Below are 26,796 nucleotides of genomic sequence, written 5' to 3' on the forward strand. Positions count from 1 at the left end.
CATGACAACAGCTCTACATACACATGAAGCCTTGTGTTGTATTGCATTTTTAAATGTTAGTCTGACACAAGCTTCATGCCTCTGTGTCTTTAGTCCCAGACAATTTTACATTGAGTTCTTTAAAGTCCTTGCAGGCCGACGTACTTCAAAAGGCAAATTCCACATCTTTTGAAAGTGTTGTAATTACCAGCCTGACTGCAACACATGTGACACACACTGCATCAATCATACAGAAAGGCCTGATTTTAATCACTTCATCATGGTTGCCGTGATCACTTTGACACCCACAACATAGCTGATCACTAAATGCATGAAAGAAAAAAAGTAGGATATTAGAAACTATCATTTTCTAAAAACAATGACAGCTGTCAACTGTCATTGTTTTCGTGAAATGAGAAACAGTCTTGTTGGGATGTTATTTGCATTCTCTTCCATACAAAATTGAAAATTAATGTGTCCCACCATCCAAAAAGCATGTTTATTCATTTCCATAATCCACAAATAAAAAACAAAAATGTCATTTTCTCAGTTTCTCAAAGTAGAGAAGCTTTAGAGGAGATGTTATGCATTTTACGACTTGACCATAATGACGTGACTTTCAACCACAGGTTGTCTTTAAACTCTGAGGTTGTCAGTGTTTGTGCAAATTACAAACTAAAAGTAATAGCTTTAGATACTAGTGCTTCTTTAAAAAGTGTTTGAAGTACATTGTCACTGGCCACATAGAAGTAATCAGTAGCTAAGGATCATTTGCATTGTTTTACTCATGCACAGGCTGCCTAATCTTTATCTTTATCTTGTATTTGCCTCATTCCATTTGCCATGGAAGCATAATTTGCTTACATCATGACATAAAAGTAGTCTGCAGTGCCAGTGCTTGGCCACATGGGGGCAGTGCAATTAGTTCTATAAACCGAGGCAACTGTGTTAGCTAACCAAAGTGAATTTGTCTGTTTTTGTCCAATTAAAACACAATTTGGTACAGTTGCTCTGCTAGTGTGAACGTAAGAGTAACTGAATTTCCTCCAAACCTTTTTTTTTTTTTGTGCACCAAACATGAGAACCAAAGATCCCTTGAAAAGAAGGTCTCGTTCCACTTCCAACCAAAATCTTGTTTTGTCCAATTGAATAATGAGCCAGGACAAAAGATATTCAACCTTGCAGTGCTTAATGCTTGATTTCAAACTAACTGCATTATCTATATGCGAGAAATACGTTGCTTGTAAGATGTAACAGTTTATTACATTTGCTTGATCCATTTCCTTAAGCACTTCTTTGTTTTGGTGTACAGAACATGACCAGTTTGAAAGACAAGATGCAACGTTACAACAGCATCCTTCCTGTCACAAATTCTGCCTGAACCTAAATCAGATTAGAGCTAGTCACCAGCTAGAGACAAGCCAAGTAATAATATCATGTTAAACAGAGTTCCCCTTACAACAGTTAGGAGATAATAAATCTGAAAATGTAACACCAGTTATAGTATTTATGTGAATGTTTGTAAAAAATAACTAGATGTCAGGGAACCTGACCAATCAGAGAGCACCTTATCCATCTTTTACTCTGCACCATTTGGGTTGATATAAAATTAAAAATCTGCTAAATAAATCTGCTTTGGTCTGCACCAGAAAACTAAACTACAAGTGTGAACACACCCTTTCCACTTAGTAAATGTCATTCCACTATTTTCTGTCCTTCACCTCTAAGTTAGGCCTCTGCTGATTCCTGATTCAATTATGCGGCTCCTCTGCTGCTAGCTCTACTCAACAATGTGTTGGTTGGACAGTGAAAATAACCATCAACGATACACACTGTATAAATGATATATAAAATAAGTTAGAGACAAAATAAACTTTAAACTTTCATTCTTTACTTTAGCCAGATACCAGTTTGTATGCTAGTCTGAGAATATTTCCTACTTCTCGCTCAATTTATGACTTCAACAACATTTTGCTATTGAGCTTATGTTCTCAGTTTCAGGTCTTTTTCATCATTTTATGAAATATTGTTCCAATTACAGTAAAACTGGCAATAAAGCATGGTACCCCAACCCTTCAAGAGGGTGACTGCCTTGTGAAAAGCAGGATATTGGCAGCTTACTCACGTCATGTCAAACTCAGTTGTCCACAGTTGTCCACAACCCAATGGACTGAGGCATACAGTGGCAGTGGCAGTGGTTAAATCCATCCATCAATCATCCATTTAGCAACCATTCAAATGCAAGTTGTAAAACCAGAACCATTTTGAGACAACTTAAAACCCAACATGTACTTTATTAAAATAGAAATATTGAAGTGAGCTGCTATAATTTTTACTGGAACTGAAAGAGTACTGGGATTCATTTCTTGCTTTTCTTTTTCCAAAACAAACTTAAAATGTCAAAACTAAGACATTGGACATTTTAAAGATGCCAAATGGAAAAACCTCTATAAACAGTCACTTTATCGCAGTCATTGAATGACGATGACAAGAGCTTTTCCAGGTATTAACATCAAACTGACAGCCTTTTTTTTTTTTTTTTTTTTTCTTGCAGGGCATCACTCATATAATGCTATTATTATTCAGCTTCTGGCTTATTGTCTTTGGCCCTCGCCCACCACACAGTAAGTCAGTGAGCCGCACCACGCTGGATGGGAGAGACATGTTTCTGGTGACTCATGCAGCATGTTGAACCATGTGAAACCACAGCTTTGTGCCCTTGTGTTAGTCTGCCAGGAGGCCTACAGCACTGTCGGAGCGTGCCTTGCGAGACGTTTCCATGCTCTCTCTCAGTGAACAAACTTGCAAACAGCTGCATTTTTCATTAGAAGTGGTTTTGGGAGATTTTTTTTTTTTTTTTCTTTTCCCCTCGTCTTTGTGAAGGGGGAGTGGAGAATGACAGGATCTTGGGTTTTGGGGGGGAACAGAGCTGCAGATAAAAGTAAGATTTGCCTTGTACCCAATGGTACAGTCAATGCACATGTATATTAAACTTGAATCATGCAGATTTACTGCTCGGGGCGATTACTTGAAGGAGGTTATCATGACCTGTGGGGCATAACCAATCAAAGACCTTTGTAAACTAAAGAACTATGAGATGAGTCACTTAAACTCACATTAAAGGGGTGACTTTTTAATAAGAAACGCCATGTCTTATGCTTCAGGTTCAGTCTTGTTTGAAGTTTGTTAACTTCGTGGAAGAATTTGAAAAGAAAGCAAATCATTCAGTGGACTTGAGTATCAATCCGGTAACCCTAAACTGCTCACTCTCAACTCTCCTGTACTGTTTCCATAAAACATGCACAAAAATGCAAATTCAGGATTCAGAGTTTATTTACTGTGAAACTGATGTCAGTCTTTAAGGTTAAGTCTTGACCTGATAAAGTGGGTTAAGACCATTGGAGGTGAGGCGAGTGTGTGAAACAGGAAGCAGCATCATAGTGACCCCAAGTGGATCCAGGTGGTACTTGAGGAGTTCAAGAATGGAAAAGTAGTTTTTTTTTTTCTTACATTTTATGTAAATCTACATGTTTTTCTGCTAAAAAAATAAAATAAAAAAAAAAGTTCCTTTACAACAAAAACTGGATTAATTATGGTGATAATTAAATGGATCCATTACTGCTTTGCTGTCACTATTGAAAGAGTGAAAGTTTATAGGACAAGCTTATGACTGGGTGGTCTATAGGGAAATCATATCCTTCTCCGCTCTTCTCATCAGCTATATTAGACCTGCCCTTGAGCAAGGCTCTTAATCAGTGCCTGTATTAAACTGCAAGGTAAACCAGGGGTGTGTGTTGGGGGGGATCGACACATATTGTCACCTTGGCAATATAGCACCCAGTGCTAATGGCCTCAGCATCCTTAAACTAAAAACAATTCAGATGATTTTTTTAATGACTTAATCTTTGTCAGCTAAAAAAAATAAAAAAATACTCAGCCACCAAGATAAATTTATTTATTGTTTAGTTGTTCTTCCTTTTTGTCTCGTAGTCATGTACCAGCATTGGAACACATCAATAGACTAATAAAATTTTGCAGGTTTACTGCAAACACCAACTCACTTGAATCTTATAATTGTTTAAAAAACAGAATTTACTAAGAGAGCATTGTATTTCTCTTGCTTCCACATGTGGGATAAAATAAAATAAAATAAAATAAAATAAAATAAAATAAAAAGGTACATGGTCATATTCTCTTTTTATTTACATGTTGGCTGAGACAGGAATCAGTGGCCAAGCCAGCAGCTGATCAAGAGTGGCGGGCATTGTGTTAAAAACTGGAAGATGAGCTGATGCTGCTTCATGAACAGGTGAGTAATGAGTGTAAAGATGCAGGATCAGAGCCACTTTCTGGGATAATGAATCCTATGATGAGTTAATGAGTGAATATTAAAAGAAACTATAATAAGAAGAAATGCTGTGAGTGTTCAAGATGTGTTCTTTTCTTGATATGGTGTCCTTGTTCTGCTCAGGATCCAAATAGTTTCTGGAATTGGATAACTAAAATCTTCACACTTTCCTAGTAAACATGCGCTTATGAGTCATGTGACCTGTAAAGCCTCTTGTAACTCTACAATCTGAATTTGAAAGAACTGAAAATACACTGAACTAAATCTTTCCTTACAGATATTGACCAAAAATTTTATTGTGGTCAACTTTTCATATCTATGCCTGTTGCACAACACTAGCAGTTAAAGGGGTCACACCCTTGACCTTTTAGATGCAACACTATAGACCTGTCTTTTCATTAGCTCAATCTGCTGTCCTAGTTCCTATCTATCCTGTCAGAGACAAGCAAATGTCAGGAAAAAAGGAATTAATCCTTCCTGTTCACAGGTTCTCATTGAAGACACGGTAATCCCTCCAGTCGTGGATGTTCAGGTTCAGCTGCTCTGCCTGCTGCTAGGGCTCAACCACACAACTGTGACAAAGCCTCCAGATTGGAGGACAGTTATCTAGACTTGCAATGCAGGAGATGAGAGGTCAAACTAAATTGGCTCACCGGGGATTGGAGTCCACCCTTCAGGCTACCTCCTACTCCTCCCTTCAATGAATTGGAGCTCCCACCAGCCGCCCACTTAGCTCAGAGAAGGCTGGCCACGTTTCACAAATGGAACGAGGAGGAGAATAAGGTGATCCTCCAATGTCCTTGGAGTTTCGCATGACAGAGTATTCAAAGGCAACAGAGCTTTAAGTTTAAGCAGTTCACACAAGTTGGCAGGGCGTTGAGACTGTGGACCTCTCAGAGGTCAACTTTTTTATTTGTCTTTTTAATTATTTAATCATTTATTTATTTCATCGGCAGACTTTGTAATTTCACCTCTAAAAAAACTTCAAGTAGTCAAGTTTAAATTGGGTTTGCAGTATCTTCTATGATCTTCATCCTGAACCGGCCTTACCAAATTTACACTTGCCAATGCAGGGCGTATTTCCCCTCCTTCACCTTCACTTCTGTACCATTTGATTTATAACATATCTCCTTTTGTCCTCCCCTTTGTTTGACTTCATCCTGCCTCTGTTTCAACCCTTGTGTTTCTTTTTCAGTTCTGTTCTCAGATGCACGACATTCAGCACAGTTCAGTCTGCAGTTTGTTGAATTACTTTTAAACATTACATGACTCACAATACTTGTCAAGGTTAGCAGAGATGGCTGATAGGTTTTACTAATGAGCCTGTGGCTTTAGGGAGAGCTAATAAAAAAGAAAAGCAGCCCTGGGACATTGTCCAGCGGTTGTTATGTTAATCACTTAGGCCTAATTAATACCATGCATATGATTAGCAAAATGAAGATTCAAATGCCACCACGTGTTAATTACTGTTGTAGAAGTCATCTAGTCTACATTTTCACCATGAATGTTAAAAGTCTGCCAGTGCTAATTTACCTGAACCTTTATCGTCTGCACCGGGAAATGGCTAAATGACATCTTGTTTAAGTTTTCAGGGTCATTTGGAGAGAAGTCTGCTTATTAAGTCACTAGGAGCTGTGTAGTATCATCTAATGCCACTCTTTTGCAAACCATACTAATGTAAATATAGCCTAAATATATTTAATTGTTTTTGGAGGGAGACTGTTCTGAGTAGTCCGTGCTTAACTTAAGGATGTTTTGTGGTATCAAGATGATCTACAGTGAGACGCTGTGTGTGTGTGTATGTATGTGTGTGTTTTGAGGGGATTTCCTGATATAATCTCTGGTCCTTTCATTTCTAATAAACCTCATTCAGTGTGCCACAAATCCCTTGACTTATTCTAACGACTGAGACAACGTGGGAAAAGGAAATGGGAACTTAACTAACTTACAATCTTTGTCCTGATCTGTTTGACTTTAAATAGGTGGAAAGCATGATGTATACACATGACAACAAAAAACAAAAAAAAGAAACAGAAAAGAATCTTGACATTTTCCAGAAAGCTAATTGGATAACATCAAGGGATAGCATTTTAATTTTTTTTCTGCATCCAACATCTCCACCAGGATTGCTGAACCTTCTCTGCTTACATTTTTGAAAACCTGAGGTAAGTGTTTGTCATGCATGTCCAAATCATGCTGTCAATAATTAACCTATCAATAATTTTGTATATATATATATATATGTGTGTGTGTGTGTGTATAAATATATACATATTTTAGATAGAGTTGAGCTGAACAGTTGAGTTCAAATTAGATAAAATTATAGCAATTTCAGAATGATCTTTGCCAACATTCAACAGCTCCTTAATTAATCTTTAACTTGCACACATAATTAATTGATTTACATGCTCAACCCCCCCACATCAGTCTCAAACAGGGCTTCCCTGCTGGGAAAGTTAATTGTCAGGCTGGATGATTCACCTCTGGAGAATTTGTGCTGTGAATTATAATGATTTAAACTTTTTCTTCCACTCTCAACATTGCCTCAGAACAACCTAATTCAAATACCATGATGAGCTGTCTTCATTAACTACAAACGGATGCTATTAGTAAGCTGTGGCAGTGAGCACCTACTGGTCACCAGTGGATTTAAAAGGTTAAGTCGATGAAGATGTCGCTGCTAACATTATAAAAATTGTGGATGCCGTTCAAATGAAAATTGGAGTTTAAGTTGCTAATTTGATTGGAATTTCACTGCTGCTTGCAAAACAAAATATGATACCAGCAGCAGTTGATAGATACAGTGAGCAGAATTATAAGTTTTACTGCTACAACCTCTATGACTCATGATTTAAAAACATAACAGAAAATGTTTTTTTGCTGTTGAAAGTTAACAAAAATGTTATAAAGATATAATTTTCTTTACCCCGTTTTCTTCCAAACCATAATGTCAGCAGTAAAAATACATAAAGGTTTTAGTACAGATAGAAAAAAGAGGTATAAGTTTGTTGCAGATTGGTGAACCCCAGGCCATCTTAAGATCTGAGAGTCTCTGCTTCTTTAAAATGTTCCTTTCACACACAGTCATGTCACTAACCTGTTGCCAATTAACCTAATTAGTTGTCAAATAGTCCTCCACTTGTTTTTATTTGTGCCAGTTACTTTTCCCACTATTTGTTTCCCCTAACGTTTTTGTGATGTGTTGCTACCATCAAATTAATTGAATGGTAAAATGTCTCTATTTTCACATCTGAAAAGTTTTGGTGTTCTATGGGGAACAAAATTTTGCAAATCATTTAATTCTGTTTTCATTTCATTTTATTCTAAAATCATAAATTGCTTAACTTTATTGATTCTGATACACTTGAATTGTGCAAGGTTTTTATGTTTATCCTGACAAACTTTAGCTGATGCTAAACTAAGTTAGCTAGCACTGGATTCACATCCACCTTTAAAACAGAAAGATAACCTCATTTCCCAAACTCTCATACTACTGTTAATAGTAATAGTATGTTAGTAGTCTTCTTCTACTATTGTTAAAATAATAGTTTTTACCAAAGCTAAATTAACAAAGATTGATTGTGGCCACTGATCAATGCTAACATGCTAATTTCTATTGTCCCTTCTGTCACAATGCTACATATTAGTAGTGTGTGTACTACAGCCAGACAGGGTTAAATGTGGTAGGCACGTTCAGGGGGCTGAGTCCCAACTATGAGTCCAGAGAAAACAAAGGAAGAGTTTAAGCCTAGAATCAGTTTTCCCTCACAGAGATACAAGACAAGAAAGTTATGAGAAATGTTCATTATGACAGAAACAAAGTGTTTCTTCATGTCTGTTGTAAGCAGCTCTCATGAGAAAGAGACGGAGATACAACATCCGGCAGCCTGAGATTTGTGTTGATCATTTTTCTGTTAATAATTTATTCTGTTAGGTTTCCATTTCATTCATTAGTCAGATCTCATTTTCAATTATGTTATGAATAAATGAACATGTAGATCAATTTAAGGTACATTTTGGGAAAAGTACCTAGTAATTAATTACTTTTTCTGGTGTTTATTACATTTCATTTATTCATTTTCTATTGTTAGTCATAATATTTTATTCTTTAGTGTAAAGATGCCTCACAAAGAGAGGCACATTCAGCAAGAAAAAAAAGAGCTACATAGATGTTTAATAGATATCAGCAACACAGACATATAAAAACAAGAGGGTGAAGCCTAATGTAGTGTTGTCAGACACAGTAAACCACTTCCTAGCAGGCCATCTTGCCATGGGGACAAGTACCACTAAGGTAATATCTCTTTCCTGCTTTTTGTTGTTGTTTTTTAATTTTTCTATTTATTTATTTATTTTTTCCTGCTACAGTGGTGTTCTGGATGGGCCAGGAGTATCTTCACATCTACAGTCTGCACTGAGAGTATGGCAAACCAGAGTATCCAGGCTTCTCCATTTGTTAGTAGGGGCTTTATTAAAATTCACTAAAAGCAGTTCAATATTAATAATAAGATATTTTTTATTCAGATTTTTCTTTTACTTTTCCCTGACATGACAATTCCATTCTTTCCCCATCTTCAATTTGTATCCAGTTTGTAATTGTGATCTCCATGTCAGAATAAAATCTATTTGTATTGCAGGATATGATGGTACATTGTGTTACATACATGTTGTAACAGTTCTGTTATTACAAGATTCCTGTCCCACATGCAGTCTTTTAAAATCAGGTTTAATGTGTCCCTTTAGAGGTTTCTGCATGGGCCTGCAGTGTGGCCATCTTTAGATATGTGCTGTTGTCCTCAATCAACTGAAGATGATTGTTCTCCTCAGGCTAAAGACCAGTCAACTGGGCTCAATATATGTTCTTTGTTCGAGCATTTCCCTAGTGTATGATGGTGGGACAGAAAAAGGACCATCTTCGGCAAAGGATGCCACATTGTCAACAGCCTTTATTTTATCAACTCTCCGGCTCAGTCTCTCCATGCTTCCTTCTTTCGGTCATGGTTATTTCAAAGACATTTTTGTGAAGAAATTAACATCAAATGGGTTTTCTTTTTTCCCTTTAAAAGAATTCATTATTTTTTTCTAAAAGGCTGGCTTGTGCAGACACTTTGTTAGACAGCTATGCTTATCTCACAATACTTTAAAAATTTCAGTGCTAAATAATTTAACAGTCTCTCATTGTCAGCTCCACTCCGGAGAAAAGAAGACACCTTAAAACTTCATAAAGGCAAGCGGGTGTCCTCGCTCTTCATTGTCTCTTCAATGCTACAAAGAAATCTGGCTTTATTCTAATTAATGGGATGAGTTCATTACTGCTCTTGGGGTTAATGTGTTGTCCTACCGCAGATTAGTGAGGGGGGCTTTAGTGTTGCTGGAGCATCCTAATTAGATCACAGTGGGTGCTGCCTGCTTGAAAATGTGGAATAATGAAAGTCGTCACTCTTCTCAGCGGCAACTTGATTACTGCTCCATATCTACTCTCATTAAAGACCCTACAGTCACCTGGAATGGGACACAATGAAACTGATTCAATTATATGTGTCAATAAAACAGTAACAGCAGTTTCTTTGGAAGTTTAAGTTGGATGAAGCTGGGCCCGATAATGAGGTTGAGTGGGCCAAAACTGCCATCTGGAGAACGTGAGACTGTACTGCAGCCATAAATGAACATTGGAGGCTTAATTTTCCATCCATCCATTTTCTACAGTAACTGGAATCTATCCCAGTAATCAGCAGGGTACACATTTTTAAACATAAAATGGATGCAATGGAAAGGTAGTTGCTGGAACCTCATAATTTTACAGATTATTTCCACACTAATATATTATACTGATGCTATAACTAGACTGAGATGTTTGTATGTGAAGTAGAGAGATGCAACACTGAAATAAGGTCTGGCAATATTAACAAAAGAGAATTCATGAAATATTATTTATTGCACCATGGATGAATGGATGGAGTTATTCCCTTTACATAAAAAGGTATCACTTTCCTTGAAAGCTGCACAGACAAGTTTTTCCTTTCAACCACACCTTCAACAGCTATATGTAAATTTCAACAATTTCTCAATTCTATGAGCATCTTCTATCTTTGAAGGGAAGCCCAGTTCTCCTCACGGTTTGGATTTCGCTGCTCACTCTCAAAAAGGACGTGATACTTTAATTTACTCCTTCTTTCCAAGTCCTGATTGGCAAGTCCTTAAACTTAGCAGTTAGCTTGTCAAAGGGTAGCATTAAGTTAATTTTCCTCAGGGCCTGTTGAAAGCTGTACACGGTTGAAAATAACCATTTATTGCACTTATATGTAACTGTCTCATACTTCTTTATATAATTCAGAATAGAGACTAACAAATCGTCAGGTCTCTATCGTCGACATCACACCCTCTGCTGTTCCAATCAGCTTGGCAAATTTATTTTGAATAAAAATGTCAATGTGGTGTCAATTTGCTAAGAAGTTCCAGTAATGCAAGGAATAAAATTTATCCATATGATTTCATTTTAGCAGTTGCCTTTATGGACGCATGACCTCTGCATATGTTGGATGCTCAGGTTAGTCTCCAGTACAAATAAATCTCAGAATTTCACATGCACTGCCTTGGTTTGCATGTTTCAGTGTATCAGACATATTTGACCACTGTTTGTTTTCATTGATTTATTTGTATGTGTTCATTTCTTCCAGTAATCCCATTGTTTAGTATGCTTTCTTCATTTAGTCTAGATGTGCTAATTTAAATATCATTTGTCTTTTCTTGTGTTTGCTTCCCATTAATCCCAAAGCTTCAAGACTGTTCTCATCATTCTTAAATTAAGCTTCCAAAATTAACCTAATCTCCATTGCTCACCCCATCCCACCCACTCACCTTGTTTTTCAAGCCCATGCTTATTCTCTGTTTTTGCTGTATTTTCTAAGTGGATAATATGAAGAGCTGAATATTACACTCCAACACCAGAAACTCTGAATGACTTTGATTATGACGCAGAGGCTGTTGTCTTTGAGATAGGCAGTTTGGGAAGAGGAGATAAAGGAAAAAAACATGGATTACAAGGATAATACTCATAACTTGTTCCCTCATTAATCTCTGCAGAGGAATACAAGAGTCTCTAAATGCTAATGCCCAATAAAGATGTCAGCACTGACATTTTACAGAGGCTGTACAGATGTGAACAAAGATGACTGTCAATTTGAAGAACTTTTCCCCACTTTACTCATCGTATTTGTCCCACGTGTTAATTTTAAGAATCCTCTCTAATGAGATTAGGCTCTGACTGTGTAATACATTTTTATAAGTATAACACTTACTTTCCTAGATGGCAAGTCATAAACTGCACCAAGGACAAATGGAAAAGGCAAGTTTTGTCCTAAAAAATAACTTTGAGATTATACTAAGAATCACATCACAATCCAGCATCATATTAAGAAAATGTGGAAAAACTAAGATAATTGTCTTCAAAGATATCCCTATTTAATCAGAGTTCAAATTTCACTTTCAAGCTTTGCTCTCATGTCTGCATACGGTCACCTCTGCTTCATAAAAATACGTTTCAAGGCTTTAAATCTGCATTTCATTCAACAGTGAGACACTTCCCAAAGACTACGTCCACTTTTATATGCGGCCTATGGATGAATCTAGAATTAAAACTGTGAAAGGCAGAAACTTCAAATCAAATTTTAATTCAAATATTTAATGTAATCACATTGAGCTCTACTCATGTGCTAAAAAGAACCGCAGGAAGAAATGTATCCACAATTCTCATTATTTTCACAGCAAATATTGATGGAAAAAAAAATCTTGGATTTCCAAAGCACCCATTGATTACCTAACAACAAATGGCAAAAATCACTGGTGTTCACTTTAAGAGCAAAATCAGTCCTTAAAATCACTTTTCACAGAACTCTCCAAATGGAAGAAAATGAAACGTACTGTCGTTCTTGTCTTCACACAGTCGTCCTCAGGGCTTTGAAGATATTTTTTTTGCCAAGTTCGTTTTCGTGTCCTCGCCTGCCAGAGCACCCTTAAATTACTTACATTGCGACAAACACTAAAGGTTTGAATAATATCTATCCCTGTTTGCGTAATCTCTAAAGGCAAACTTTGCATCTTTCTTGCTGTGAGGGATCCGTCCAAAGGGCGCGTGGTCATTGAAGCATGAGTCAAACACCTCATCAACTATTTTCTCTGCTTCCTCTTGGCTGATTTTCCTGACAGCCAGAATGGAGCGCAAAGCACGACCGCGGACGCACTCCTGTTCAAAGGAGACAAGAGATTTTAGACTGGAGCCACAGGGCTGAAACTACCTTTAAGAGTCACTTTAGTCCAGCTTTAGTACCTGATGATGCTGCTTTAGGCCAAAGTTGAATCTAGATACTTCATTGGTAAAGGAGCAGTCTCCACTGAGGTTAGCTGCTCGTATCTGAAGAGATCATTAAAAAAAAAGGACTCTTAATATTTTTGAGAACAGGTTCATCACATTTGTTTACAAGATACCAGTGTAAAAGGAACTGTTCCTTACCTCAGAACAAGCCAGATGTCTGAAGTTGTTGAACCAGTCTACATGGGCCCGGCAGTGGTCGAAGGCGTGAATAAGCTCATGTGTGACCACTCTGTTCATATGAGACTGCTGGTGGATGTTGTTCTGACACAAAACAATCTAAGAAACAACTATCACGAGTTGAGTTCTCAACAAGCAGAACAAATACTTAGCTTCTTCTCTTTGACTATCACCTTTCCTACCTGAGAGGAGGCTGCATCAAAGCCACCGCTAACTGTCCCATCACAGTCTTCACAGGATAAGTGCCGTTCTTTTAAAACTTTACTATATACAGAAAGAAGAGTTAAAAAAAAACAAAAGTGGTGATATTTTCATAGTTTGGGCCTGTTTACTGTAGTTAAGGCTAGGAAACCTATCATCATCCCAGAGATGACCCTGTTCTGTGCACAGGAGTGGACTAAATGTTATGTGCAGGACTGATTAAGTTTGTATAAAATGTTTAATTGCAATTACTGCTTAACAACAGGGCTAACACACAGATAAAGAAAAAGTTCATTAACATGGTCCAGTAAATGAAATGAAAGGGTTTACAAGGCAACTTTTTTCCCTTAATATATATATATATATTTAAAAACCCCATAAAGTAACAGTGGTTGCACGTGCAGATATTCTTTCATTTTTCTGTAAACAAGACATAAAATATGACACGTACCACCCTGAGTTTTTCATGGCACTGAGGAGGAGTTTGGCATACGGACCTGGCAGAAGCACAGAGAAGGGTTAGCTTAAACAGAGTATAATTAGCTTTCATTAACAATCCACTTTTAAGGCTACATTATGCTAATCATGGCGCTGGTATTAAATGCTGTCATTGCCCGAGCATTCAAATCAGAATCTGAAAGATATTCACCGCTGACATGACATTATCTTTAAAAGAATTTAGCAAACATCGATACTCACTAGTTTCCATTGCGAACTGTAACATGACCTGACACTTGTTATTAAATGTGAATATGCTCTCCTTAAATGAATTTTTCTTGAAATTTTTCGTGTTTCTATCAGGAAAAAGGTCATATCCATATTCTTCGTCTTGTTTAGTCTGGTCCATTGTGCAAACTATCTATAATCAGGAAATGCTAGCATAAATTCCTCTGGTTTGCCACCGCTAGCTAGCAAGAGAGGTCATTTCGGTTTTGAAGACCACGTGGTACCGTAGGTTCGTTAAAAGACGGGCAATGAATACGATTTTTTTTCTTTTTCTGGTCTTAATTTATTAAATTAATCGTTTTATATATAAAATAAATAAATATAGTTAATTGTGTTGTCTAATAAAAGCAACAACATGCTATTCTACCCCCATGAGTTTAGTTATAAAGATCGTCTATTCAGATTGTACAGAACAGTCATTTACTCTAAAAGAACGTTTGTGGACCCAAATGAGAACCAACCAATTGAGCTAGCACAAAAGGCGCAGTTTCCAAGAAATGTTTTGTCTTTGATAAGCCTAAAGTTAAAAAGGGCCATACATTACATGGTCAGTTTTGTTTAGAGTGTGACTGTATTCTGCATTTCGGGGTTAGTAGTCCTGACAGTGTCGGCACATCACAGTATCTTAATTTAGGTTTGTGGCGTAAGTGATTGGTTATAAATATAGACGATCTTTGGTTACGTCCAGCGTACCCACAGCAAAGGCTTCTGGGAGTTTGCTGTCATGGCTCCGAACACAAACAGAAAGCTGTGAATACGGGCGCGTTTTCTTGTGTTTTTTTATTTTAAAAACTTCAGCTACATTTTACTTTTGAATTTAGAAAAGAAACGACAGGTATTTTATTAAGTACAAGCAGAATTTGACTTCTTTTTTCCCCCACTTTCTTTTCTAAGTGTTTGGCATTTCTGCTAGCCGCCTAGCCTCAACGTGATTCTAGTGCTTTCCTCATGGCTTCTGCTACCTGGACTTGAAGACTGAAGTAAATCAAGAAAACGTTGAGAATTTGTCCAAAACAAATGTTTGTTTCGCAGGAGGTAAGATGTCCGGGGGAAGCAAAGCGGTTGAGTTACAGCTTCAGTTGAGGCATAATGCGGAGGATCTGCAGAGTTTCATGAAGGAGCTGGAGAGTTGGGAGTCAGACATTAAGAAGAAAGATGAGGCGCTGAGGACAGGAGGTGTCCAGGAGGTTCAGGTATTCCTCTGCTACAGAAAATAAAGATACTGAACCCTGGAGCAAAAGTGGATTCCCTTCAAGAGTCAGCCACTTGTTGTATTTGTGTTGTAGAAGAAACTTCCACCTGTACGCAACAAAGACTACAAAACAAAGATGAGGGAAAAGAGGAAGAAGACGCAGCCGACTAGTGATGGTGAAATAAAAGAAGATGAGTCCAAACAAGCTTCTCGAATAAAAGCATACGACTATCGATCATGGGACAAGTTTGATGTGGTATCCAAAGTTTTATCAAGGGACTTTATTCCGTGCTTACCTAGCGTTAGTTGTGGAATTAATGGTAAGTCTACCACCATACATATTGTTTTGTTTTGTTTTTTCCCCCCTTCTGGTGGCAGGACAAAGCTCTGGCAGAAATGGATAAGGAGGAATCTCATGCTGAGTCAAATGAATCAGATTCAGAGGATGCCACAGTTGATCAGGAGAAAGCTCTGGCTGAAAAGGAAAAGGTAACAAAAAGAAAACAAAGTATAAGATGAGTGAACTATTTCACTTAACTGGATTATGCTTTTATGTGCAGGGTAACAAGTTTTTTAAAGATGGGAAGTATGATAATGCCATTGAATGTTACACCAGAGGGATGGAGGTTGATCCATATAACCCTGTGCTTCCCACAAATAGAGCTACCTCCTTTTATAGACTCAAAAAGTAAGCTTTTATAACCACTCGGTTGCTTATTAGTAAAACGGTTAATTTCTCTCTAAATGCTTAATTCTGTATTCTCTGTAGGTATGCTGTAGCAGAGTCTGACTGCAACCTTGCGATCGCTCTTGACAGCAACTACTTCAAAGCATATGCTCGGAGAGGAGCAGCTCGGTTTGCACTGAAGACATATGAATCTGCATTAGAAGGTAGCAGACAGTTCAAATACTATGTTTGACCATAGAACCCAGACATGACAGTGTGATTCTGTTTCTGAACAGATTATGAGATGGTTCTCAAGCTTGATCCTGGGAATCTGGAAGCACAAAATGAAGTGAAGAAAATCAAAGAGGTTGGTGATTATTTTGGGTCTGGATTTTGTCTTTGGTCTCTTCATCTTTAGCATCCTCTTTACGTTCTGGATGGTTCAGGTCCTTGGACATCAGGTATCTACTGTCACAAGTGAAGCCACGCAGACAAGGGAGGCTCCTGTATTCGATCCTGATCAGCAACGGTTAGTGGAGGAACAGCAGAGAAAACAGGAAGCGGTTATGCATAAAGACAGAGTAAGCAGTTTAACAGCTACCTGAAGTCTTAGCTCAGTTTCTTTCTTTGCAGACAATTGTTTGCTACCCTAATTCCTTGCAAAATGTCATTCAGGGTAATGCTTATTTCAAAGAGGGGAAGTATGAAGCAGCTGTAGAGTGCTACACCAAAGGCATGGAGGCGGACAGCCTGAACGTCCTTCTACCTGCTAACAGAGCCATGGCATTCCTAAAGCTGGAGAAGTACGGACATGACAAATCTATAAGAAAGATATAGCTAAGAGAAATAACCAAACTTAATTGTTTTTTATTTATTGAATATCATTCTTTCCTGCTGCAGGTATAATGAAGCAGAGGAGGACTGCACTAAAGCCATTTTTCTGGACAACACTTACTCCAAGGCTTTTGCCCGCCGAGGCACAGCCAGAGTGTCTTTAGGGAAACTGGAGGAGGCCAAACAAGGTTCCTTAACAGCCAAAAAGCCATAGCAGATTTTGCTGTATTCCTATTGTCTGTCTACTTTTGAACTAATTTTCATCTTTACCTTTTTTCTGTGTGCATCACAGATTTTCTGCAGCTGTTAAAATTGGAACCAGGGAACAAACAGGCCTTGAATGAACTCCAGAAACTTCATATTGTATGTAATAGTATCTCTGCTAACAAGATTACTGTTGAAATACTCATCACAATATTCTTTGCTGCTGGCTGCAATGATTACATGTTCCTCCACCTGTCATCGTATTCCACTTGTGTAGGACGTGAGTGCCAGTGGTGTCCTTCAAACAGATGATGGCTCACGGAGAACGGTCCAGCCAATAGATAAACCAGAACATCTGCGCTCAACTGTGAGTAGGAAACATCTCTTACTAAGCTTTTCCTGCTGCACAACAATTACTGTTGTCACTCTTGGATTATTTTGGGTAGATATATTTAAACTTGTATATAAAAATTAGACATTAGATACTTGGACAGTAACTGTTGACGTCATACTATTTGGCACATAAATTAACATAGACCCATGCAGTCCTCTTCCTTCATGAAACCGCTTTTTCTTCCCTGCTCTTCAGAAACCTCTGAAGAGGGTCGACATTGAGGAGATTAGCGGGAAGGTGACGATGCCTGAGGTGGAGTCTGATGGGTCAAAGTCCTTAGTTCAGGAAGTGGTAAAGGAGTCTGTGGATGGATCCTCTCCTCTGTCAACATCACCCAGTGCCAAGATGATCAAAATTGAGGAGCTGGCATCTGATTCCTTACATAGATCTGACCTGTAAGCAGTCCTATTTTACTGTCTCTGAAAACTTGTGGCTTCTATCGTGTTATTATAGTTGTTTATTATACCGTTTGTGCTCACCAGACATCCTGCTAACAGACAATCTGGACGACCACCGCAAGAGGAAACCATTCCTCCTCCTGACATACCAAACACACCTTCCTTGACAGAAACAGATGTGCCTCCTCCACCTGTCAACAGCTTCCAGCTGGAGTCCGACCTCCGAAAGATTGGAAACCAGCCTGAAGCAATTTATAGATATTTGAGGGTGAGATTTATAGGATCTTAGTAACATAAAGAAAATCACCTTAAAAATATTTAAATTAAATTAAATTCTTGAAGGATTTAAATTGTTTTGGGCCAAAAATCTCATCCTTGTTTGCAGCAAATCAAGCCTGAATCATACATCAGGATTTTTAACAACTCGCTCGAACCAAACATCCTCAATCAGATCCTGAAGACGCTGCATGAGTTCTATTTAAAGTAAGCTTTTTCAATTCTTATAAAATAAAAGGTTTGAACAGGCCTGGGTGTGTTTAGTTCAACAAGTTTTGATTTTATTATTGATTGAGTAATCATGCTGTAATCTTTTGGATGAAGACATGTTAAAAACTAAAAGATCTATAAGAGTGATGACAGTATATGGTATGAGGTAATATATTAAAACAAGTTTTCGTGTAGGAATGAGCCACCCACCGTCACATTGGAGACTCTGAGCAATCTAGCAAACGTGAGGCGCTTTGACATGGCTGTTATGTTCATGTCGTCCCAGGAGAAAAAAGGTAGAGTTCTTTTGAGCTGCTGCAAACAATTTGCACATTATCTTTTTTTCACCCACACACTCCAGCATCTGAATAATTTCTGTACTTCTCTCCCTTCCACTCTACAGTGCTTAAGGAGTTGTTTGACTTTCTTCTTCAAGCTGAGCCAGACCGACAATTTGTGGCAGCCTTGCAGAAGAAGTACGGAGTGTGACGTTTGGACTGAGGGCAAATCAGCTCCTTAGTAAATTTAGGATTTCAAAGCCAACTCCATGATTTAGTTATATAAACTACATTCGTCTTTATTCTGTTCACCTTCATGGAGATGGACTGCTGAGCTTTACCTCATCTCCTGGTGTTTTGTTTGGTCTGCCATCCTCTGCTGTCTGCTCTTTTAGTTCTAAATCAGAAGCTGGAAATCCACACATTCAGTTGTCTGAAATTCTGATTTTGGTGCATTTAAATAACAATAACCGAAAAAAAGAACTTAATAAAAAATTAACTATGAACCTTGATGTCTGTAGAACAGTTACATTAGTATTCATTAAGTGAAATTATCAGCATCTGCAGTTAAAAAAAAAACAGGTGAGCCACCAGAAAGTCGAATACACACTGAGCCCACATGACGTAATTCCGTAAATCCAGAGGAAAACTTTGTATGCACTTAAAGTTTACCTTTTCAGTTTGTCACTATCTTAAATGCAGTATAAAAAGAATGACTGGGTCTGTATGAGTACTTTTTCAATGTTCCTTTAATTCTTAAACCTGCCAGATCAGTTAAAGTATTGCATTGACTAAACTGGCTTAGACTAGATTGGACTATGCAAGAGATTGAGATGTTTAGTTCAAGTCTACTAATAGATTCTGATTAAGCTTCTTTAACTGAGCTACAAATAAAAATGTATTTTATAATTCATGTGTGGGCTCTTTTGAACTTGACATTTGTTTACCTCAGGTGAGTCACCTGTCTGATGTGTGATGAATTAAGACTGAGTCAAACGCAGAATTGCATCAGCTTGCTGTTTGATGAGGACAGAATTTGTCAAGACAAATATGAAAATACCATAGAAGCTTTTTGTTATTTATAAATCAGGTTCACATCAATCCCTTTTTTATGACCTGTGCTTTTCTTAATCCAAAGACTCACCCTAAGCAGGGAAAGCCCTGGTAGGGTTTCAAGTATATCACAAGTGGAGAACAAAACGCATTTTAACATATACTCCCCTCTTTTTCTCACTATCCACACCACTGAAGATCTGCAGTGGAAAGCAAAAAAATTAGACAGGTGTTAGAACAGGTAATCACAAACTCTTAAATGTCTGGCATTGAATCCATGTTACTAAGATCGACTGAGCTGAACACAGACATCTCACCATGGCCTTTAGCTTACCTGCAGGACTGGAGAAAAATAAGCAACAAAATTATACTTTGTTATACAATCTTAAATTCTTAATCAGCGATAATAGTTTGTTAATACTGGGATGACTATATATTATTTTAGCTAAATTTTCCCCTAGTATACCAGAGTTCTTCAGTTCTGGTTCCTGAGCGCCAATGTCCTGTATGGTGTTAGTTGTTTCACACAACTGCTTCAAATGAAGCGAATCTCCTCAACACCTCCTTATTGGGTTCTGCACAATGAGCCATTAATTTGGGCCAGGTGAATCCACGCAGGGTCATAGCTAAAACCTGCAGGACAGTGGCATTAGGAACCTGAGCTGAAGAACCCCGGAGTATACAGTTATAAACCCAAGTGGTGGAAAAAGCAGGGACACAGCCAGTTAGCCGTCACAGTAAAGAGAACATCATCTTATCTACAGGCATTTTTGTAAGATTTGCCAATACTGTCTCAAAGCTTGTCTGAAATTTGTTCTTGCACATCTAAAATAAAAAAAAAAACAACTTGTATTCCTTAATATCCATACATTCAGTCACAGATTCTACTTTCATGTATGCTAGCTGGTTAGCCTAGCTTAGCATACGATATTTTAAAAATAAATAAATAAAGTTTTATCAAAAGTTTCTTGGAAAAATGTTTGTCTAGGAACAGTGCCAAAAGAAGTTACTGCTCTGGAGCTTTTCTGTCTTCAGTATCAAACTCTCAGTGTTGTACAAACATGTTGCAGCCAACAGATGGAGCCAAAGTTCACTAGAGGGGAACTCCAGGTAGTTTTCATGCAGGCAAACCAACTTATTTTGCTGGACAGTCTAAGTTTCGTCGACTGACACATCACTCAACGCCCTGTGGATTTCATCATTTGGTTGGAAATAACTTGTTTCATTAAGCAGCGTAAGCAGAACTGGAAACACAATATGGCATTTTCTTTGGTTTGGCGGTGCATCTGCAGTTCAAATACTATAGTTTCCCAAATAAAATAAGAATTCAACTAGCTGCTGTTGAATATCCGTCCATCCATTATCTATACCGCTTTGTCTACTAAGGGAAGCTGGAGCCTAACCCAGCATTTAGCAGATGAGAGATAATCTGATCAAGTCTATGGAAAGTAGCTTTGATAACTTTTGGGCATTTGTTTGTCATATGAACAAAAGAAAAAAAAAGTAGCTCATGTTGCATTTACTTGATTCATTCTCACCTTTAGTTTCAAAAATACAAACTGTAAACAGCAGTATGTTGGTTAAACATAGACTAAATAATCTTGCACAACGACAAATAACAGTAAAATCTTTATTCAACGGTTGCACAAATCACATTTGTTTTTCTATAAACTAACAAACTAATCAGGTGGATCACTCATATACAAATACAAAACATCAAAGGAAAATAATTACTGGGCGTAAGATGGTGCAGCTATATGTTCATATGTGTGCTCCTAAAGTGACGTTTCCTTTGAGTCCCTGGGCGGTCTGAAGGTCAGTATCTCTGTGAAAGTGTGACCTGTGAAAACAAAAATAAGAAGAGAACTTTGGTTTTTACCATCTAATGTCAGGTCCGGGTTTTGATTCAAGTTAAAATAACTTTAAAGTTACTTTTATTTGCCCTGAAGCTGATTGTGTTACCTGTTCAGTACATATTTATTTTAATTTTACTTTATTAATCGCAGCGGGAAAATTCCTTCTCTGCATTTTAACCCACCCTAGTTACACTAGTAGCAGTGGGCTGCCAGATTCTGGAGCAGTTGGGGGTTAAGGGCCATGCTCAGGGGCCCACAGTGGTTCATCTCAGTTTCCAGCCTAGAGACTTCAAACTAGGCCCTCCAGACCCAAGCCCACCTATGCAACCCCTAGACATCCACTCCCCATTTGTGTGTATTATAGTCTTAAACACTAATCAATAAAGATTCTTCAGCAACTTCCTCTGGCAGTAGATAAAATAAAGTTCTACATGAGTTTTCGCTCTTTAGATATGACTACAAATAAAAGTTTGACATGCTTTTTACACATTGGGATGGAGCAACAAACTCTAAACAACATAGTGATGAATGTGCAAGCCAGCAGATGTCACGTGAAGCAGCTTCAGCTTACATTTGAAGTTTCAGGTGACTACATCAGTAAAATGTACCTCTCTGTGGCTTATTTTATTTATATTTATTATGTCTTTTTAGTTTATTACTGTGCTTTTTTTTACTGGTGGTAAATAGGCATGCACAGCCTCGAATGCATGTACGACTGCATTTCATTGGGATTTTGTTTGTGCATGTGACAAATAAACAACTTAAAACTTGAAGCTCTTAAGGTTTTCAAAAAACAACAAAAAAACTCTGAACACATAGCTGGCATGAGCAAAATTGTGAAGTTGCCTGAAAGATCCTGGAACATTTCACATAGCTGAGAGGAACTGCTGAACAACTTTTGGCTCCATGTAGGAATCAAACCCATAGTTGGTGGCAAATTTCAATAAGCCACTTACGTTTCCACTGGTCCAGCGGCAGGTCTGTGTTGTCCATGGTCTGATCGTACGGCAGCGCCTCTGTCTCCTCCTCTGCATCTCTGAACTCGCTGAAGAAGGGGAGTTCAAGGGCCTCTGAGGCGCTCACTCTGCACTCAGGGTCCAGAAGCAGCATCTTTTCCAAAACACTCACCGCTGCAGTGCACAGACCCACATCAGGGTCAGAATGATTCTAACTAATATACAGAGAAACAACAAACAGATATGCTTGTTTACCGTTTGAGCTGGCTTTGGAGAAAATGGTATGCAAATCTTTTTTTGGCACTCTTGTTAAGCTCCTGATGTAGTTTTTAGCCTGTGGACAGAGAGAGTCGAGAGAAGATGGCGTGTTTAGGATATTTTTAATAACATTTTTTGATGTAATCTGATAATACATCAGTGATAAATGTGTACATTTTCACATGATCATGAAGCCCTGTCAAACTGAAAAAGGCTACAATCTCTTTAAAGGTAAAGAGTATAACAATTACTGATATGCAGTGGTAAAAATAAGCATAGCAATGGCTTCAAAAACCAAGCACATTATGAATGGACAGTGGCCAGCAGTGGCCAAAATTCTTCCAGACATGAAAATGTTTTCATCTGTGAGTGGATCCAGTGGCCTCAGGTGCAGCGATGACTGCACTACAGTACTACTATGTACTATGTACATGTGTACGGTCTTCTTCTATTAGCCTTTTAAGGCAAAACTTATCTGAAACGTTGCTCTAGCACCTATCAAACAAAGCCAGCCCTGCAGTTTTAAAGCTCTTATAAATTCTAAGAGCATAAAAATATAGCATTTATTTTAGTAAAGTGATTAAATACAAATAGAAAGACAGATTTTAATGTTATATTACTTTTTTTCTGTCACTGACCTTTGATTTTGTTACACGCTGTACCCCTAATTGTGATTTTTATTATCAAAAATGTACTAACTAACTAAAGGCATTACAACTCATTTCATATTGTAACTGCGTCATCCTCAGAGGTCAGTGTAACCCCCGCAGGTTAAAACTTACGTCCTGGCTCTGTAGTTTTGCAACAAAGTCAGAAGTTGGAGTTCCTGTGATCTTCATGATTTCTCTGAGCTGATCCAAGTCTGACAGTTTTAAGGGTTAAGATGCTTGTTGTGTGGATAAAAATGTGTGCTCTCTATGAACCATGCGACTATAGAATCAACATAAAAGGTTGTAGAGAGATTTTGTTTGTAATTTATTTCATCAACAAAGCTAACTGAAAACAAAAAGAAATAGTTCACATATCAATTAAAACTGTATTTATTTGTACATTTATTGACCAACTTGATGAGTTTATGCCAGCAACAAGTTTCAAACGATTTAGATTTGGGAATTTTCTTCCACATTTTGATCCTCAGAGACCAGGACCAATTGTGAATCAATCCTCCCAGTTTTGATATTTTATTTATATAACTTTTAGTGATATTGTTAGTTAAATTTGGGGTTCAAATTAAACTGCATCCTCACTTTTTTGGGGGAGGATGTTTATAGATGATAACTGGCTCAGTTCTCAAACAGTTCATATCACATCAGCTCAACAAGAAGGAACAAGTCAAGGATACGATCGTTTCCTTTGAACAGTGGCTTTCCAAGCAGCATTTCTGCCATGATGCAACCTGCTGACCAGATATCCACTGCAACACAAAGCACAGCATAATCTTTTCCTGTTTATAAGGTTATAAAATGGGTCTCAGTGGTGTACACCACCCTCCCATGGAGAATGAAACGTACCAGTTTGTGTGTAGTGCATCCAGTTGAGGATAACTTCGGGGGCTCTGTACCAACGTGTCACAACGTAACCCGTCATTTCAGTGTCAGCCTGCCTTGCCAAACCAAAGTCAAGGATCTGAAGCAAAATAATGGTAGATAAGTAACAAAGAAGTTTAAAAATATGAGGAAATTTTTATATCAAGATTGATTTGCTGAGTGCTGAGCTACCTTTAACTCACAGTCTGGGTTAATGGCCAAATTTCCAGGTTTAAGATCCTGTGGGAAAACAGAAATGTTAGCAGTTCTTACTGTACTTTTATCTACTGTCAGGGAAATAAAATAAACTATGCAGAGATACTGAGGAATGCAGACTTATGGTGTTCTGTCTTGAGAGAAATTCACAAATCCACACACAGACTTTGTAAAGCTGCATGTGTGGGAAACAAGATGAATGAGAGAGAGAGTGTGAAAGAGAAAAGCCTTGCCCCAAAAGCTCATAGTCTAAGAGGTCAAAGTTCACGCACCCTGTGGATGATCCCTGCAGAGTGGATATACTGTGGAGAAAAAAAATGCAGGCAACATCAGCTCTGCTCTAAAAAAAAAAACAATCCAACATCTAACATTCAGCTAACATTAGCCTCTAATTATCTTAAGGTTAAACTGGCAAGACCAATAAATTGAGATTCAGAGCGTTCTGAGAACTAAAATGGGTTGAGCTGGGAACTTTCTTTTGTTTTCTTCTTTTTTTTAAATGATCACAAATGTTTGGAGAGATCACATTTAGCTTTCTTCTACCTTAAGGCCTCTCAGCATCTGATAAACAAGGAATTGTACTCTGTCCTCTGACAACCTCTCCATCTTCATCAGCTTGCCGAGGTCCGTGCCCATGTATGGCATCACCAGGTAACTATGGATGCAAGAAAAGGTGTGGGACCACAAGACACAGAAAGCTTCTGGGAATAACAAAAAGGGAAAAGTAGAAGTACTTACAAGTCCCGAAACCGATCCAAGGAGATCTCCGCAGTAAAAACATCCAATAACCCAATTACCTAAAGAGGAGCCAATCAGGCAGAACAACAGCGCAAGTTAAAATCTACTATTGCAGCTTTGATAAGAATGAGAAAACACTCTTACATTTTCGTGTTTCATGTGCTTGAGTAGTCGCAACTCCCTGTAGGCCCTTTTGGCAAAAAGTTTGGACTGGAAGGGCCGGTGGAGCTTCTTGATGGCCACCTGTGCTCCTGTGCGGCGGTCCCATGCTGAGCTGAAATACACAGATATAACATGGATTATTTTCAAACATTTGTGAGCAAACTAAACTCTACTGTGGAACAAAAATTTAAATAAGAGCTCATAGGATGCTGCTTCTTTAATGTTATCAATCAAAAGTTTTTTTTTTTTTTTTTTTTTTTTTTGTTTGAGGGGGGGCAGTCTGCATTGGGGAAAAAAGCCACTTTTGTGATTAGAAACAAAGTAGTAGTGCATTCTGTACGCTTAGCTTGGGGTCTTTGACTTCCCCTAAACAATGAGATTGGGTGGGTGGTGGGGGTTCTTTGTTGACCATCAACACACACAAACAATGCAGAGGGGCCCTGCAGAGCCAGCTGTGCATAAACTACTGACTAAAGCCAGAAGTGGCTGATATATATATATCTATAAACATAGATCTAAAAGTGGAAGTAAAAGGGACAGGATGGAAAGAAAGTAAAACAAGATCAGTTTAGGAAAGAAAGAAAGAAAGAAAGAAAGAAAGAAAGAAAGAAAGAAAGAAAGAAAGAAAGAAAGAAAGAAAGAAAGAAAGAAAGAAAGAAAGAAAGAAAGAAAAATCTGACATAGAACAGAATAAATTTAAATAAAGGCTGTGAAGAATACTACATAGCTTAGGATGTGATTTCTAGCATCACTCTGAGCTTTGAAGTTGTTTTTTTTTTCTCTCTCTCTCTCTCTTTCTCTCAAACTCACCACACAGTTCCGTATGCACCCGTTCCAACCTGCTTCAGGTCCCGGTACCTCTCCGGTACCTCCCAGACGGTTCTGTTTACCTCCTGTCGGTAGAATCCCGTCCTGGACCGCACAGCAAAGTCCATACCCCACCGTCCAGACAAGGTTGAGGTCAGGGTGCAGGTCCGATCTGAACTCTCATGAGAAGAAATTAAACTTAAAGCCAAAGAGCGCAGAGCAGCAGAGTTTGGTGCGGCGCTAAATTCCTCCACATAGAACAGCTGACCACACACACACACTCATTTCACATTGTTAGTCCTGGCTCCTGGTCGCCCTGGGTAGTCTATGGGTGTGTCTACAATGTGGGGGGAGAAAGCTGCAGAACATCTGCCCATATAAAGACGGCATTGTGGCAACGTTGTGGAAATTAGAAGTTGAAATAATCGTTTTCAACCAAAATGCAATATAATAAGTTGAAAGTCTTCCATATTCAACTTCACTGGAAACAGCCAAAAAAAAAAAAAAAAAAAAAAAAAAAACCTTTCTGAGGAATGTCGAAATTAGCAAAAGTCACGTCTTGTAAACCTTACCTGAAATACTGACAGCTTGCTTGATTCGTTTCTACCCTTACTCTGGTTTCATCTGAATCCTACCTGAGCAGAGGATGTGAGGTAACATGTGCGTGAGAAGATTAAATAGATTTGCCTCAGCACCAGAATTAAATATGATGACAACTATTTCATCTGCTTGATTGACTACCACGACTAAGAAGAGCGTGCAGCAGGGTGCTGAAGAGTTGGGGCACACTCATTTTTGGAACATTAAACGAAAAGGGTCAGAATAACAGGATAAATTGTTGTTTGTGCCCCTTAGAGATGCCGCAACACTGTTAATGTCCAAGGAGACTATTAGTATGGCATCAGGAGCCAAGTGTGTTTGTTTCAGAACCTGTGGATGCCTGCAAAGAGATTTATTTATTCACTGAAG

The 26,796-nt window shown here is 38.1% G+C and overlaps 3 protein-coding genes across 5 annotated transcripts; 1 reads left to right on the top strand and 2 right to left on the bottom strand.

The window, feature by feature from the left end:
• Nucleotides 1-11,978: 11,978 nt before the first annotated feature.
• On the bottom strand, nt 11,979-14,191 carry atp23 (ATP23 metallopeptidase and ATP synthase assembly factor homolog). The gene is made up of 6 exons (XM_041978174.1): nt 13,776-14,191; nt 13,528-13,573; nt 13,058-13,139; nt 12,837-12,974; nt 12,654-12,737; nt 11,979-12,569 (listed from the first exon to the last, which is right to left on the bottom strand). The coding sequence occupies exons 1-6, from the start codon at nt 13,921-13,923 to the stop codon at nt 12,366-12,368; spliced, it is 702 nt and encodes a 233-aa protein (XP_041834108.1). The 5' UTR covers nt 13,924-14,191; the 3' UTR covers nt 11,979-12,365.
• A 317-nt stretch (nt 14,192-14,508) lies between these two features.
• rpap3 (RNA polymerase II associated protein 3) lies at nt 14,509-18,823 on the top strand. 2 transcript variants are annotated; one of them, XM_041978177.1, is made up of 17 exons: nt 14,509-14,637; nt 14,835-14,995; nt 15,089-15,250; nt 15,373-15,483; nt 15,555-15,682; nt 15,764-15,885; nt 15,958-16,028; nt 16,108-16,242; nt 16,337-16,464; nt 16,562-16,683; nt 16,788-16,858; nt 16,977-17,066; nt 17,289-17,488; nt 17,576-17,759; nt 17,877-17,974; nt 18,173-18,273; nt 18,381-18,823. In XM_041978177.1, the coding sequence occupies exons 2-17, from the start codon at nt 14,843-14,845 to the stop codon at nt 18,464-18,466; spliced, it is 1,962 nt and encodes a 653-aa protein (XP_041834111.1). In that variant the 5' UTR covers nt 14,509-14,637; nt 14,835-14,842; the 3' UTR covers nt 18,467-18,823. The 2 variants fall into 2 exon arrangements, with proteins under 2 accessions (XP_041834111.1, XP_041834112.1); XM_041978178.1 differs by having other exon boundaries at nt 14,509-14,995.
• A 2,112-nt stretch (nt 18,824-20,935) lies between these two features.
• Nucleotides 20,936-26,480, bottom strand: mapk12b (mitogen-activated protein kinase 12b). Of its 2 annotated transcripts, XM_041978181.1 has the most exons (13): nt 26,400-26,480; nt 25,831-26,006; nt 25,003-25,132; nt 24,859-24,917; nt 24,664-24,775; nt 24,393-24,422; nt 24,097-24,144; nt 23,890-24,004; nt 23,721-23,792; nt 23,161-23,240; nt 22,376-22,454; nt 22,121-22,294; nt 20,936-21,148 (listed from the first exon to the last, which is right to left on the bottom strand). In XM_041978181.1, the coding sequence occupies exons 2-13, from the start codon at nt 25,953-25,955 to the stop codon at nt 21,084-21,086; spliced, it is 1,089 nt and encodes a 362-aa protein (XP_041834115.1). In that variant the 5' UTR covers nt 25,956-26,006; nt 26,400-26,480; the 3' UTR covers nt 20,936-21,083. The 2 variants fall into 2 exon arrangements, with proteins under 2 accessions (XP_041834115.1, XP_041834114.1); XM_041978180.1 differs by lacking the exon at nt 26,400-26,480 and having other exon boundaries at nt 25,831-26,130.
• Between the last annotated feature and the right edge of the window lie 316 nt (nt 26,481-26,796).

Source organism: Melanotaenia boesemani, chromosome 23, assembly GCF_017639745.1.
Source record: "Melanotaenia boesemani isolate fMelBoe1 chromosome 23, fMelBoe1.pri, whole genome shotgun sequence".
NCBI lineage: Eukaryota > Metazoa > Chordata > Actinopteri > Atheriniformes > Melanotaeniidae > Melanotaenia > Melanotaenia boesemani.